The 17,586-nt window shown below is 38.6% G+C and overlaps 1 protein-coding gene across 14 annotated transcripts in view; it reads right to left on the reverse strand.

The window, feature by feature from the left end:
- LOC129530429 (protein FRG1-like) overlaps positions 1-17,586 on the reverse strand; it is a 68,446-nt gene that overhangs the window by 34,769 nt on the left and 16,091 nt on the right. For 13 of the 14 annotated variants that reach the window (XR_008675817.2, XR_010132647.1, XM_055377260.2 and 10 more), the window contains one exon: positions 17,029-17,133. Coding sequence is in view for 12 of the 14 variants with exons in the window: in XM_055377260.2 (XP_055233235.1) it covers positions 17,029-17,133 (105 nt within the window). In the remaining 2 variants the exon portion in view is untranslated. Of the gene's footprint in view, positions 1-7,497; positions 7,796-17,028; positions 17,134-17,586 lie in introns of those variants that run through there. The other variant, XM_063703384.1, reaches the window with a different exon arrangement.

The following is a 17,586-nucleotide window of genomic DNA, read 5'->3' on the forward strand; positions in this document are numbered from 1 at the left end:
TCCGTAATGGTTTTATTTATATGATTTTTGTCACTGCAATTTGATTGCTTCATTCATTGCTTTCTTTGTAATACCATTTCTTCCAAATATCATGCTTTCATTGATTTCATGAACAGATTTATACTTTAGAGTGTGAGCAAGGATGTTCTGTTAAATAAATGGGAAAATTAATCCTCCCAAATTTATATTGTCATGTGGAAGTGAAGAGTATGTTTAATTTTGTAGCATTTCATCCAGCTTTGTCTCCATCCTTTGATACATGAACAAATTACATGAGTGAAGAACGCTACTGTGTTTTCTTAAATAACTAACTTTTCAACTTCAGTAAGTCATGCAAGGATCAAATGTGAGAGAAATAGAGAACCTCAGGAGCAACTCAAGTATTTGGAAAAAGTACTGAAAAATGAGGTGGGGTAGTCTCCAAACTGACCTGCTCAGCATCGAAAGGATCTTGTTTCTTAAGGAAGCCATGGAGTTTTATCAGCTTAAAAGTGAGTGGTTTGTAAAATGAATTTTTTTCTTTTAAACTTACTTTTGAAACTTCCATTCTTGTTCGTGGATTGTGGTTTGTTAGAATAGTAATTATTTAGTTTTTATGAGATGTTTCTAGTATCTTTATTTATTTTTTTTAAGGCAGAGTCTTGCTCTGTCACCCAGGCTGGAGTACAGTGGCTCAATCTCAGTTCACTGCAACCGCCACCTCCCAGGTTCAAGCGATTCTCCTGACTCAGCCTCCTGAGTAGTTGGCATTACAGGTGCCTCCCACCACACCCAGCTAATTTTTGTATTTTTAGTAGAGATGAGGTTTCACCATGTTGGCCAGGCTTGTCTCAAACTCCTGACCTCAAGTGATAAACCTGCCTCAGCCTCCCAAAATGTTGGGATTACAGGTGTGAGCCACCGTGCCCGGCCCGTTTCTTGTATTTGATGATGAAAATCTGTTATTGACAGGCACCGGGCTTGTTTCTATTATTTTATCATGAAAATCTATTATTGACAGTAACAGGATGGGGGTTCAGGTTAGCAACAGGGTGTTAGAAAAGCAGCAGTAAAATTTTGGTTCTCAAAACATTTGATGCCTTATTCCTTTTTTTGAATATGGGTTTTGCTAAAAAAGACCAGTCATTTTGAAACTTGATTTTATTTTCATGTTCTCATTTTGAAATTCATCTTATTGTTTGTACGAATTGGCAGCCGTATGTGGGAAATTTCGGTTTTGCATATTTTCAGATTATTTTCATTTTTACATCAGAGATTTTGAACAGATGCTATACAAAAATATTCATTTATTTATTCAACAAAATTTAGTGCTGGTTATATTGCAAGCACTTAGTGAACATCATGCTGTATGTGCCTCAGATACTTTTGTGAATGTAATGGCAACATCAAAAACTTTGACCTTATGCACCTTATAAACCTTTAATTTCAAGGCATGTTGATGAGTGAGCATCTGCTGTAACATACTTTCATGGTCATTTAATTCACCATTATTTGGGTATACATTATGTTAAAGCTGATTACTAAAAACTGGAAAATATTTAACACATCTTTATCTTGCCTTTTTCCTTAACATATGTAGATCAAGGGAGTCACTGAGAATCAATTTTAGGGATAGTTATAAAAATCTTAAGTTTGAAACTATAATTTTTCCTCGATGTAATAACTGGAACAAAGAATTTACATTTCAAAGGCTTTAATCTTTAAACTTTTTTGAAAAGGAGCCTTCCCCGAGATTCTTTAAAACTTCTTGCTCTGTCCTACAGTAGAGCCTTATAGACTCATGGATATGGTCCTCTAATGGATCTGTACCACCTCAGTTCTCTGATTGTCGCCCTCCTGTGGTGAAAATTAAGGCTTATTTTCATTTCATGTCTAGGATGTATGTAGTATGTTCTTGCTGGGAAAAAATGATGATGGTGAGAAATAAGTGCCTTAAGTATCACTGTGTGTCACTTAATAAATATGACTAATATCTACTTTTACCAGTTGCTGCAATTTGATTCTTAAACAGCCATTTTTAAATTATACTTTTTCTTTGGTTAAATAAATTATAACAGACATAAATTATTTTTATATAATTTTCTTATGTGGACTGCCGTTCTTAGAACTAAAACTTTCAGATGTTTATGTTACAAGTGCAATTATTATTAATGTCATCTCTTTTTTTCTGTAGCCAAATGTAATCAACTCTCTTTTACTTCCTTTTTTGAATCAAAATGTTACACTTATACAAGCAAGAGCAACAGTTCTATAATCTGGATCACTGCAGTGCGCAGAAGACACAAAAGCACAATTTATGAATCCAAATTTCCAGGAAGTCTCTGCACACACCTCTAGTACAAAAGATGCTTCAAAGACTAGAGGGTCAGAGGGCAAAAAGAGGAAATATTCAACTCTCAGCTCAGGTCAAAAGGGAAGAAAGCCTGGTGTTGAAAGAAATCCAAGAATGACTGTGTCTGCAACTCACTCCTTTCTGTAAAGTATTCATGGCATTTTAGTTAAAATATTTTCTCTTATGATGGTCAATAATATTAATAGTTATGCTTTGTAAATGAATTTATTCTTTACTTATAATTAATGGATCATTCTAAATTATTATATGTTTAGTTGCTATAGTAAGATGATGTCAAAGATTTGTTGCCTGTTAAATGTTTCTGGAATCTTTGCTTTATTTTTATATTATGATCTGTGCTTCTAAGGTTGAGCTGTAATTTTATTGTTTATACGAATGTAGAATAAAGCTTAATTTTGGGGAGAAAAATAAAAGCTAGAGTTTTCCTTTCAGCTCTATAGAAGTCATTCATTTCTGTAAATATTCTTTATGTAGCTTTCCTAGTTCCACATTTAAAAACATAAATATGGGGATCTACACAGGTCTCAGAAAATAATAGTTCTTGATTAATATTGCATTTATTATAAAACTTGAAGTGTAAAATAGAATTTTGCTCAGCCTACATATCTTTTATGGTCAGGCTGCTATAATTATGTAATACCCAGTTAAGTTTCAATTTCAGATAAACAAGGAATAATTTTTTAGTATAAGCGTGTCCCAAATATTGCATGGGATATACTTACACTGAAAAAAGTATTTGTTTATCTGAAATGTGAAATTAACTGAGCATGCTGTATTTTCTGTGGCAACCTGCTTTATAGAGAACAGAGTAAGTCAGCTAAATTTTAGAATACTTAACCCTAACCTGGTGTTCTAGGTCTTTCATTTTTGTAATTATTATTATTATTTGGAGTCAGGGTCGTGCTCCATCACCCAGGCTGGAGTGCAGTGGCACAATCACAGTGCCCTGCAGCCTTGAGCTTCTGGGCTCAAGTGACTCTGGCACCTCTGCCTTTGCCTCCCAAGTAGCTAGTATCACAGGTACGTGGGCCCAGCTAATTTTTTTTTTTTTTTTTTTTGTAGAGACAGGGTCTCAGGCTGGTCTGGAACTCCTGGGCTCAAGCAATCCTCCCACCTCTGCCTTCAATTCCCAAATAGCTGAGGCCACAGGCACACACCACCACCATACTCAGCTTATTTTTTATCAGGTTGGTGCAATAGTATTTGCTGGTTTTGCCATTGAAAGTAATGGCAAAACCCGCAATTACTTTTTGCACTACCCTAATAACTTTTTGTGGAGACAGGGTCTTGCCCTGTTGTCTAGGCTGGTTTCCAACTCCTGGGCTCGAGTGACCCTCCAGCCTTGGCCTCCAAAAGTGCTGGGATTACAGATGGGAGCCACTGAACCAAGCTACTTTGTATAATTTTTAACATAAACACAAATATTTTGAGAAATAGAAATGTTAAAACCCTTGGAGGAAAATGTATTGTAAAGTATACAACAGAAAAAAAAAATAAAAAATAATACAACATATACAACAAAAAATTACCAAAATTTTCAGAGGAACAAAACAAAATCTAGTTTTACAATCTTCAGAATTCAATCCCATTATATCAAACATATAAAGAAACATATTCAAAGAAAAAGGCATTCAATAGAGACTGACCTCGAGATGACCCAGATGTTGGAATTATTAGTGTGGATTTTCAAAATCGTTAATTCTCACTAAAATCAAAACCTCAAAAACCCTTAAAATAAATGGATAGGAAATCACAGCAGAGAAGAAGAAACTACAATAATAACAAAGGCTCAAATGGAAATTCTAGAAGTGAAAAAGTTTTCAAAATTAAAAAATAATAATTAGTTGTGTTCAGGAGCAGCTTGGAGGTACTAAAGAGTCAATGAACCTTAAAATACAATTGAAATGATTCAACTTGAAAAATGTGAGCAGTCATAGGTTGAGGTGAGGGAGCTTTTCCTTTGGTTAGTGCTTTTAGGTAATCTTGGTTTTGATAAGATTACTAGACTGATCCGTCAGGGGCATGCTAAGCCAGAGTTTATCTTGGTTTCAGTAGTGCTTTAAACAAAACTCATGATATCCTTGAGTACAAGATGGAAGAAGAGTGGACCAGATGACAATATTTAGATGCAGTCATTCTTAACCTCTGTTGCTCTCCCAGTGGTCTAGCTGGGGTTTGTATAAAGTGGAATGGGAGGAATAGGGAAGGAGCCCCCACCTACCCTCTCCCCTTGTCCACTTGTCCTCCTTCACTAGTGGATAAAGTCCACGGGAACAGGCAAGTTATTTTAAATCTGTATCTTCTGTTGTCAAGATCTGTAATCAGTTCTGCTCGCTGGACTGGGGACAGGAACCAAGGGAACGTGACGGTGAATGGGTTGACATGGAGTCCAGGAACACACTGTGCCTACATGCAGAATGTTTGTGCCAGGAAAGCCAGTCAGCAGGCATATGGTCTCAGATACCAAGCTAGTGTTGGGAAGCAAGATTCAGTCTCTTGAAGGAGGTGTTCCTCATTCTGTGGTTTGTATCACTTGTTTCAGAATGACCTGGAGTACTGTTAAAATGCAAATTTTGAGCCACTCCTAGACCTCCTCAGCCTGCATCTCTACAGATGGGTCTCAGTAGTCGATATTGGAAACGTGCAAGTCCCTAGGAGATGCTTATGCATATAGATTTGAACTGTTGTGTTTAAGGGTTAAGGAGCTGGCAAAACCAAGGAATAGACCAAGCCCTTGTGTGGGAAGGCTCCATAACCTTGGCACTGTTAGCATTCTGGGCGGAACAGGATTCTGCCACATGCTTCGCAGCATCCCTAGCCTCTACTCTCTAACACCGTATTCCAGTTGTGAAAACCAAAAATGTCCCCTGGGAGGCAAAATAGTCACCAGTTGGGAACAGGAACCACGGCTTTGTGGGATCACAGTGGTTACTTTGTTCCCAATCCAAGGATCAGAACACACGATGAGAGAAAGTCCAGCTACTGGAACTGGAGTGCCAAGTTGAAGCTAGACCTACAACAAAAGCTCCAAAGGCTCCTTTATAGGGCTGATCCCATGCCTCAGCTACTTAGCTTATACAGATGTCATGTAACTCCAGATTTGGTGACAGAAGGAATTTAAAGGCTAGAACTAGATAGGGTCTTTCAGGTTAGGCCAGGACACAACGTGGACTTTTGATATCATCCAGATGCTTGAACCAACCACAGTCCTGAGGCAGAATTTCCCATGGCATCTGATACACAGCCTGGACTTGGAGCACTCACTGGGATTAGATGCCCCGGGAATATTCTGTTTAGGAACCCTGAAAGAGACATGCTTCAACAAAGCAGACCGAAGCAACACATATCTTCTGAACTTCATCAGCTTCCATTCGAGCCCATGAGGACAAAAATATCACATACATATCCACTGTGGCAAACCTGTCCTCAGTAGGGAGTTTCCCCAGTACTACTGTCCCCTCTGTTCTGAGCCTACTTGCTCCTTTGTAATGTTTCCACTTTCTGTCCCACTCCCTAATAGATGATTTGTCCTCTCTGCCCAGCCCCCTAGTTCTGATATTCAGATTGTCTGTGATCTGGGTAGTACTTAGAAGGTAGAATCAAAGCCTTGTTGATTGGATTGGGAGTCTCTAACTTCCTATTAAAGGCACTGATTAAGCAACTATTGTATAAAATCTGGCACTTAATTGATTTATATTTTACACTCACAGCTAAACATCTCTACCTGTTTTTCTATGTTGTAAATCTAGGACGTTCCTTATCTACATAGGAAGAGTAATAAATATTAATAATGTGCTATAATAAACATCCTGCACTCTTCCAAATCTTACAATAAAACTGCTTCAATTTCACTTGTTTAGCTTTTATTCTTAGTTTTTTAGTTGATCTATGCTTATTTTAAGGAACCTGAACCACTCTAATAGAATCCACATAATTTTTATATTAGTCAAACTGCTTCTTTCTAAATCTGGTTCTAATAGTTATAAAAAGATAATGATAAATTTATGAAGTAGATATAGTCAAACCTGAATTTCTTAAAGTATATACTTAGAATCGGTTATAATTTTTAGATAGTCTTTCTTGACAGTCTTTTCCCAAACTCATGATGTCCTCTCTAGGTTATATTGCCACACTCATAAATCAGAAATAAAGACAAAAATGTGAAAACTACAGTAATTTAAGAGAATATAGGTTTTCTACATGACATTTCTATTGGCTACTGAAAATAGTGGAAATAAGTAAATAAATAGCTACTGTCCAGAAGGGTTTCATGCAAAAATCCATCTTTATGAGCCTTTTTAAGAATTTTACTGTCTTCTTTACTTATTTTAAGTTTGTATTCTTGGAAGCTCTGAAATTTCTTTCTGCAAAGAAAATGTCTTCATTAAAAAATAACTCAAACTCTGATTATACATATTTACTGTTAAATGTATAAATATTGTTAATTTCTTTTTCACTTATTAAAAAAGTCTAATTGTAGGCCAGGTGCAGTGGCTCATGCCTGCAATCCCAGCACTTTGGGAGGCCAAGGGAGGTGGATCACTCAAGGTCAGGAGTTCGAGAAGAGCCTGGCCAACATGGTGAAACCCCGTCTCTACTGAAAATACAAAAATTAGCCGAGCGTAGTGGCGTGTGCCTGTAATCCCAGCTACTCGGGAGGCTGAGGCAGGAGAATCACATGAACCTGGGAGGCAGAGGTTGCGATGAGCCGAGATCATGGCACTGCACTCCAGTCTGGGGGACAGAGTGAGACTCTGTCTTGGGGGAGAAAAAAAAGTGTAATTGTAATTTTTTTTAATAAGCTGGAGCTTTTGAACAACAAAGATGACCTTCCTGACCTCTCAAGAGGAGGGCCACTCATTGACTGGGTAGCACAAGGCCCCATTTCTGTTAGGGCATGCTGGCTGGAGTCCCCTGTGTCCTGGCCATACCACAGCCTTTGACTGGCATCACTCCCATTGTATGAATGAATAGAGAGATTGACTAACCCGACTGACTAGTTTTGGGAGCTGGTAGGATGATTAGGAAAACTGAACCCTCAAGAAAAGAAAAGCATTTAGCTCAATGCTCTGTCCCAGAGGCTACATTGTGTGGCCTCTTCTTGTCCATCAGTTTTCATTTTTTCAGACGGGGTCCTGCTCTGTCACCCAGGCTGGAATGCAGTGGTGATCAGAGCTCACTGCAGCCTTGAACTCCTGGGCTCAAACAATCCTCCTGTCTCAGCCTCCCGAGTAGCTGGGCCTACATGCATGCACCACCATCCCCAGCTAATTAGGTAATTTATTTTGAAAGCACTTTGAGAAGCACTTCACTGTCAAATCTGTAGGTCTAAAAGGAAAAGCATACATACACATAATTGATTTCACATTATTTTAGATTGCCTTTGCCTTCTTGTGGAATGTCATCTTTTTTATTCGTTTCTCTTTCAGCACAGGATCTAATCTAGCTATTGGAAAAGAGAATCCAATGGGTTATATGTTTATCTTCCACCTTCCCCACTTTACGTATCACATAAGAACATTTGAGATGATTTCTTATGCAGAAGAAAAAATTAACTGAGCAACTATATTCAGAAAAAGACAGGTTCTGGCTATGTGTTTTTACTTCATATATATAATCTATATGAGTAAGTGCTATCACATGCTTCCTCCGCAGCCCTTGTGTCAGAAATGCTACAGACAAAATTATCTCAGGAACATTTTACTCATCAGATCCTGCTAGGCAATAAAGCAATCATTAACTAATTTAATTTTGTCCTCCAAGTGAAAACACTAGGATCAAATTATCCCTAGTAGACAAGTGTTCATTTGATCAGATTGAAAGCTTAATAGTTATTTTACATTGCACAGACTATTACCAAAGTGTTAAAACTTTTAACATTATACAACTCATTTTTAATTAATTGAAACACACCTCTTTTACTAGCTTTTTATATACTCCTAAGTTTGGATAGATGTTTACTGTCACATGTCGTAAGTTAATTGATCTGCATTCAACAATTAGGATTGCCCACACAAGAGGCAATTGGCAATGGTAAGGACTCATGTCTCCTAAGGGATCGCTGTGGCCAGAGTCCAGTTCCAGGGCTGCTTAGAAAGTGATGACAAATAACGTGTTTGTGCCAATGATATATTTGTGACAGTTTTGATTAGAGGGGTCCCAGACCTGAAAACATTCCCTGCTAGGGCGTGTAACACAATGCTAGCTTTAGTAAGAGAGATCTGTGTTCTGGTAGATAAGGCAAGGTCCTAAAGGTGAAGGGCTGACAGACATTAGGAGAGCCTACAATTAAATGGTATGACAAGAGTCCTAAATAATCTCTGTTCAGAGCTTCCAAGTACTTGACTAATCAGAGACCCCGAAAACTTTGCATTTCATCAAAAATTGCTTTAAATAGTGAAAAACAAAGATAACTTGTGTAAGTATCTTTGTATCATTGTATAAGTGCAAAGCACTGCATATATGATATCCAGATGAAAAATAATTTAAACATGATACAATAAAATACAAATAAATAAAATTAAATGTAAGTCACAATCCCATCTGCATTTCCCCAATGACCTGTTTCCTGACAAGCAATGTTCTATAAAATACTGAGAGTGCCCTCTGGAGTCAGCTGGGCCTGGATACACATCCTGTCTTACCACACCTTGAAATCACTGTGATTTCCATGAACTGACTGACAAAAACCACGAGGATGTAAGGAGGGTCAGAGGCTGTCTTCCTGTCTGTAAGGCTGAGCTCACATCCACCTCACAGGAGCATTATGGAAATTCAAGACTACAGCTCATGTGCCGGATGCATGCAACAAAAAAATATAACATTTCACTTCTCTAACTGTAAGAAAATACCCACATTTTAGATCGAAATTGTTTGAGCTTTAGATTTGAAATTATCTGAAATCAAGACTATTATAAAAAGAAAATCAAACATATGACCGGAAATCTAACATGAAACATGTACACAGATTTGATAGATGCTTTTAAATTACACTGGTAGTAGAGAAAAATGCAACATAAATTTTTATGCTTTAGTTATAAGAACAAAGGGCATTTTAGAAATGGCATTTGCCTGGGAGGAGCCAAGATGGCCGAATAGGAACAGCTCCGGTCTACAGTTCCCAGCGTGAGCGACGCAGAAGACCGGTGATTTCTGCATTTCCATCTGAGGTACTGGGTTCATCTCACTAGGGAGTGCCAGACAGTGGGCGCAGGCCAGTGGGTGCGCGCACCGTGCGCGAGCCGAAGCAGGGCGAGGCATTGCCTCACTTGGGAAGCGCAAGGGGTCAGGGAGTTCCCTTTCTGAGTCAAAGAAAGGGGTGACGGACGCACCTGGAAAATCGGGTCACTCCCACCCGAATATTGCGCTTTTCAGACCGGCTTAAAAAACGGCGCACCACGAGACTATATCCCACACCTGGCTCGGAGGGTCCTACGCCCATGGAGTCTCGCTGATTGCTAGCACAGCAGTCTGAGATCAAACTGCAAGGTGGCAGCCAGGCTGGGGGAGGGGCGCCCGCCATTGCCCAGGCTTGATTAGGTAAACAAAGCAGCCAGAAAGCTCGAACTGGGTGGAGCCCACCACAGCTCAAGGAGGCTTGCCTGCCTCTATAGGCTCCACCTCTGGGGGCAGGGCACAGACAAACAAAAAGACAGCAGTAACCTCTGCAGACTTAAATGTCCCTGTCTGACAGCTTTGAAGAGAGCAGTGGTTCTCCCAGCACGCAGCTGGAGATCTGAGAACGAACGGGCAGACTGCCTCCTCAAGTGGGTCCCTGACCCCTGACCCCCGAGCAGCCTAACTCGGAGGCACCACCCAGCAGGGACACACTGACACCTCACACGGCAGGGTATTCCAACAGACCTGCAGCTGAGGGTCCTGTCTGTTAGAAGGAAAACTAACAAACAGAAAGGACATCCACACCGAAAACCCATCTGTACATCACCATCATCAAAGACCAAAAGTAGATAAAACCACAAAGATGGGGAAAAAACAGAACAGAAAAACTGGAAACTCTAAAACGCAGAGCACCTCTCCTCCTCCAAAGGAACGCAGTTCCTCACCAGCAACGGAACAAAGCTGGATGGAGAATGATTTTGACGAGCTGAGAGAAGAAGGCTTCAGACGATCAAATTACTCTGAGCTACGGGAGGACATTCAAACCAAAGGCAAAGAAGTTGAAAACTTTGAAAAAAATTTAGAAAAATGTATAACTAGAATAACCAATACAGAGAAGTGCTTAAAGGAGCTGATGGAGCTGAAAACCAAGGCTCGAGAACTATGTGAAGAATGCAGAAGCCTCAGGAGCCGATGCGATCAACTGGAAGAAAGGGTATCAGCAATGGAAGATGAAATGAATGAAATGAAGCGAGAAGGGAAGTCTAGAGAAAAAAGAATAAAAAGAAATGAGCAAAGCCTCCAAGAAATATGGGACTATGTGAAAAGACCAAATCTACGTCTCATTGGTGTACCTGAAAGTGATGCGGAGAATGGAACCAAGTTGGAAAACACTCTGCAGCATATTATCCAGGGGAACTTCCCCAATCTAGCAAGGCAGGCCAACATTCAGATTCAGGAAATACAGAGAATGCCACAAAGATACTCCTCGAGAAGAGCAACTCCAAGACACATAATTGTCAGATTTACCAAAGTTGAAATGAAGGAAAAAATGTTAAGGGCAGCCAGAGAGAAAGGTCGGGTTACCCTCAAAGGGAAGCCCATCAGACTAACAGCGGATTTCTCGGCAGAAACCCTACAAGCCAGAAGAGAGTGGGGGCCAATATTCAACATTCTTAAAGAAAAGAATTTTCAACCCAGAATTTCATATCCAGCCAAACTAAGCTTCATAAGTGAAGGAGGAATAAAATACTTTACAGACAAGCAAATGCTGAGAGATTTTGTCACCACCAGGCCTGCCCTAAAAGAGCTCCTGAAGGAAGCACTAAACATGGAAAGGAACAACCGGTACCAGCCGCTGCAAAATCATGCCAAAATGTAAAGACCATCGAGACTAGGAAGAAACTGCATCAACTAATGAGCAAAATCACCAGCTAACACCATAATGACAGGATCAAATTCACACATAACAATATTGACTTTAAATGTAAATGGACTAAATTCTCCAATTAAAAGACACAGACTGGCAAGTTGGATAAAGAGTCAAGACCCATCAGTGTGCTGTATTCAGGAAACCCATCTCACGTGCAGAGACACACATAGGCTCAAAATAAAAGGATGGAGGAAGATCTACCAAGCAAATGGAAAACAAAAAAAGGCAGGGGTTGCAATCCTAGTCTCTGATAAACAGACTTTAAACCAACAAAGATCAAAAGAGACAAAGAAGGCCATTACATAATGGTAAAGGGATCAATTCAACAAGAGGAGCTAACTGTCCTAAATATATATGCACCCAATACAGGAGCACCCAGATTCATAAAGCAAGTCCTGAGTGACCTACAAAGAGACTTAGACTCCCACACATTAATAATGGGAGACTTTAACACCCCACTGTCAACATTAGACAGATCAATGAGACAGAAAGTCAACAAGGATACCCAGGAATTGAACTCAGCTCTGCACCAAGCGGACCTAATAGACATCTACAGAACTCTCCACCCCAAATCAACAGAATATACATTTTTTTCAGCACCACACCACACCTATTCCAAAATTGACCACATAGTTGGAAGTAAAGCTCTCCTCAGCAAATGTAAAAGAACAGAAATTATAACAAACTATCTCTCAGACCACAGTGCAATCAAACTAGAACTCAGGATTAAAAATCTCACTCAAAGCCGCTCAACTACATGGAAACTGAACAACCTGCTCCTGAATGACTACTGGGTACATAACGAAATGAAGGCAGAAATAAAGATGTTCTTTGAAACCAACGAGAACAAAGACACAACATACCAGAATCTCTGGGATGCATTCAAAGCAGTGTGTAGAGGGAAATTTATAGCACTAAATGCCCACAAGAGAAAGCAGGAAAGATCCAAAATGGACACCCTAACATCACAATTAAAAGAACTAGAAAAGCAAGAGCAAACACATTCAAAAGCTAGCAGAAGGCAAGAAATAACTAAAATCAGAGCAGAACTGAAGGAAATAGAGACACAAAAAAACCCTTCAAAAAATCAATGAACCCAGGAGCTGGTTTTTTGAAAGGATCAACAAAATTGATAGACCGCTAGCAAGACTAATAAAGAAAAAAAGAGAGAAGAATCAAATAGACACAATAAAAAATGATAAAGGGGATATCACCACCGATCCCACAGAAATACAAACTACCATCAGAGAATACTACAAACACCTCTACGCAAATAAACTAGAAAATCTAGAAGAAATGGATACATTCCTCGACACATACACTCTCCCAAGACTAAACCAGGAAGAAGTTGAATCTCTGAATAGACCAATAACAGGAGCTGAAATTGTGGCAATAATCAATAGCTTACCAACCAAAAAGAGTCCAGGACCAGATGGATTCACAGCCGAATTCTACCAGAGGTACAAGGAGGAACTGGTACCATTGCTTCTGAAACAATTCCAATCAATAGAAAAAGAGGGAATCCTCCCTAACTCATTTTATGAGGCCAGCATCATTCTGATACCAAAGCTGGGCAGAGACACAACCAAAAAAGAGAATTTTAGACCAATATCCTTGATGAACATTGATGCAAAAATCCTCAATAAAATACTGGCAAACCGAATCCAGCAGCACATCAAAAAGCTTATCCACCATGATCAAGTGGGCTTCATCCCTGGGATGCAAGGCTGGTTCAATATACGCAAATCAATAAATGTAATCCAGCATATAAACAGAGCCAAAGACAAAAACCACATGATTATCTCAATAGATGCAGAAAAAGCCTTTGACAAAATTCAACAACCCTTCATGCTAAAAACTCTCAATAAATTAGGTATTGATGGGATGTATTTCAAAATAATAAGAGCTATCTATGACAAACCCACAGCCAATATCATACTGAATGGGCAAAAACTGGAAGCATTCCCTTTGAAAACTGGCACAAGACAGGGATGCCCTCTCTCACCGCTCCTATTCAACATAGTGTTGGAAGTTCTGGCCAGGGCAATCAGGCAGGAGAAGGAAATAAAGGGTATTCAATCAGGAAAAGAGGAAGTCAAATTGTCCCTGTTTGCAGACGACATGATTGTTTATCTAGAAAACCCCATTGTCTCAGCCCAAAATCTCCTTAAGCTGATAAGCAACTTCAGCAAAGTCTCAGGATACAAAATCAATGTACAAAAATCACAAGCATTCTTATACACGAACAACAGACAAACAGAGAGCCAAATCATGAGTGAACTCCCATTCACAATTGCTTCAAAGAGAATAAAATACCTAGGAATCCAACTTACAAGGGATGTGAAGGACCTCTTCAAGGAGAACTACAAACCACTGCTCAAGGAAATGAAAGAGGATACAAACAAATGGAAGAACATTCCATGCTCATGGGTAGGAAGAATCAATATCGTGAAAATGGCCATACTGCCCAAGGTCATTTACAGATTCAATGCCATCCCCATCAAGCTACCAATGACTTTCTTCACAGAATTGGAAAAAACTACTTTAAAGTTCATATGGAACCAAAAAAGAGCCCGCATAGCCAAGTCAATCCTAAGCCAAAAGAACAAAGCTGGAGGCATCACACTACCTGACTTCAAACTATACTACAAGGCTACAGTAACAAAAACAGCATGGTACTGGTACCAAAACAGAGATATAGATCAATGGAACAGAACAGAACCCTCAGAAATAACGCCGCATACCTACAGCTATCTGATCTTTGACAAACCTGAGAAAAACAAGCAACGGGGAAAGGATTCCCTATTTAATAAATGGTGCTGGGAAAACTGGCTAGCCATATGTAGAAAGCTGAAACTGGATCCCTTCCTTACACCTTATACAAAAATCAATTCAAGATGGATTAAAGATTTAAACGTTAGACCTAAAACCATAAAAACCCTAGAAGAAAACCGAGGCATTACCATTCAGGACATAGGCGTGGGCAAGGACTTCATGTCCAAAACACCAAAAGCAATGGCAACAAAAGACAAAATTGACAAATGGGATCTACTTAAACTGAAGAGCTTCTGCACAGCAAAAGAAACTACCATCAGAGTGAACAGGCACTTACAACATGGGAGAAAATTTTCGCAACCTACTCATCTGACAAAGAGCTAATATCCAGAATCTACAATGAACTCAAACAAATTTACAAGAAAAAAAAAACAACCCCATCAAAAAGTGGGCAAAGGATATGAACAGACACTTCTCAAAAGAAGACATTTATGCAGCCAAAACACACATGAAAAAATGCTCATCATCACTGGTCATCAGGGAAATGCAAATCAAAACCACTATGAGATATCATCTCACACCAGTTAGAATGGCAATCATTAAAAAGTCAGGAAACAACAGGTGCTGGAAAGGATGTGCAGAAATAGGAACACTTTTACACTGTTGGTGGGACTGTAAACTAGTTCAACCATTGTGGAAGTCAGTGTGGTGATTCCTCAGGGATCTAGAACTAGAAATACCATTTGACCCAGCCATCCCATTACTGGGTATATACCCAAAGGACTATAAATCATGCTGCTATAAAGACACATGCACACATATGTTTATTGCGGCATTATTCACAATAGCAAAGACTTGGAACCAACCCAAATGTCCAACATTGATAGACTGGATTAAGAAAATGTGGCACATATACACCATGGAATACTATGCAGCCATAAAAAATGATGAGTTCATGTCCTTTGTAGGGACATGGATGAAACTGGAAACCATCCTTCTCAGTAAACTATCGCAAGAACAAAAAGCCAAACACCGCATATTCTCACTCATAGGTGGGAATTGAACAATGAGATCACATGGACACAGGAAGGGGAATATCACACTCTGGGGACTGTTGTGGGGTGGGGGGAGGGGGGAGGGATAGCATTGGGAGATATACCTAATGCTAGATGACGAGTTAGTGGGTGCAGCGCACCAGCATGGCACATGTATACATACGTAACTAACCTGCACAATGTGCACATGTACCCTAAAACTTAAAGTATAATTAAAAAAAAAAAAAAAAAGAAATGGCATTTGCCCCCTCTCTTAGAGCCTTCCATTCCGGCCCCCACAATGCCTTACAGAGCAAATCTGGGTCAGACTGGATGCAACCTGTGATTCCCAACAGAGACAAACAAAGCAAGGTTCAGGATGCTCAGTAGTGCGATGGGATGCCAAGACACAGAAAAACAATGTGTCAAGAAGGCGGGAGTTATTCTTTAGACACATCCTGGTATATGTTTAGCATTAAAGATCAGTGGCTTTTGTGAGTCTAAAAAATTAAGCCTTAAATGTTTTCATCAAATTCCAGTTAACTACCTGATTTATCTAGGTTATATTAACAGTATTATTTAGAATTTCACCTTGATATGAAGATGTCTGTGTAACTTTTACAATGATGTAAAACAAAGAGTAAGATTAGGGAGAGCACAGGCCACTGGTACAATGGATAACGCGTCTGACTATGGATGAGGGAACTTAACCTGGAATAAGGAACTTTTATTTCCAGCTTAGTGATGCACATGAATTTTAAAAATAAAATAAAAATCATGTTTTATGTGATTCATGTTCCTCCTAATGCAAAGAAGACGGGTACTATTACTAAAAATATTTTTAAAATGTTAGGGCTAAGGCCCCAGAAGTTCTGCTATGATTTTTTATGTTTCATAGAGTGATTATCATCACAGAAGCTCAAGCATTACATAAATACAAACACGTATACCCCGACCTGGTAATTCTCCTTCTGGAAATTTATCTTCAAGTCCACCCGAACATCTACAATTTGATGCACATTCAATATTATGTACTGCAGCACTGTTTATAAGAGCAAAAGACTGGAAACAGCCTAAATTTCCATCTACAAAAGACTAAATAAAGGTACATCCCTAAAATGGAATATTATGTGGCTGTTACAAAAGAGAGAGAGAGAAAGAGAGGAAAAGCAAGAGAAAGAGAGGAAAAGCAAGAAAAAGAGAAAACTTTCTACATTCAAACTAACAGTAGAAAACTCTCCAAGATACAATTTTAAGGAAAAAAAAATCAAAGTCGAGGAAGACTATAGAGGAGGTTGCCTTTCATGTAAAACAGTCAAAAATTATAAATATATTCATATGTTTATAAAGAAATTTTAGGAGGCTATAAAAAAACAAAAAGGGAAAGAGGAACAGCAGCTGGGACACAGGTGAGTAAGATGCATGGCAGGCATATGTCTTCATCTTCATATGCTTTTATTTTAAAATGTTGGACCACGTGTACATGTTATCTATTTTAAAAATTAGATTTTAAAATACAAACAAGAAAACAAGAAAATGAAAGCTTAAAAAGAGCATGTGGAACTACCAGAAAAAGATACTAATCCATGGAGATAATGGCAAGGTAGCTCCTAGATGCACTCATTTCTCTACCACATTGTAGAAACAAGCCATCGACTATGGGATTTATAATTAAAAATGAGTCTATTTGAAACACCACATTATAAAAACTGTTAACTAAATCTTTAAAGTGACAGTAAATGATGACTTAACATTTTAAAGAGATACAGTCACATCGCATGTGTGAATGTAGCATCTGTATAAAATGTCATCATTACCTTGATCATTTCTTCTTCTCCTGCTGTTTTACTTTTTGCTTCTCTGTCCCCTGCTTCACTGCATCTAATAAAGCAGCTATTTGAGGCCAACAAAGCCATTTTCCCCTAAGTGAAACAAAATAACAAAATAGCCATGAGGATACTTCTTTTAGAAGAAACATTAGGTGTGCAGACTGAATTAATTTTTCCTCCCTGATTTAAAAATCACAGAAAAGAACTTAGAGAAAAACCTGAAAAATATAATACAAGAACATATAGAAAAGGAAACCAAAATCACCTTTCATTTTACTATTCAAAGATTACCACAATAAACATTTGTAGTGTATTGTATCTTCCTAGTATGACTAAATTCTAATTAGATGAGGTAGGATTGCTTCGTTTCTAAAAGATCTACTGAAGATAAAACTGATTTAGTTCTGTTTGAAAAATTAACTTTAAAGACAAGAACATAATTATGAATGCATACTTTATTCAAATATTAGCATTTTAAGTAAAATTTATTTTCTTCACAATTAGAAAACATGAAAAGGTATATACAATGCCTTCGGTGTTTTGAAT

This window comes from Gorilla gorilla, chromosome Y, assembly GCF_029281585.2.
Source record: "Gorilla gorilla gorilla isolate KB3781 chromosome Y, NHGRI_mGorGor1-v2.1_pri, whole genome shotgun sequence".
In the NCBI taxonomy this organism is placed as follows: domain Eukaryota; kingdom Metazoa; phylum Chordata; class Mammalia; order Primates; family Hominidae; genus Gorilla; species Gorilla gorilla.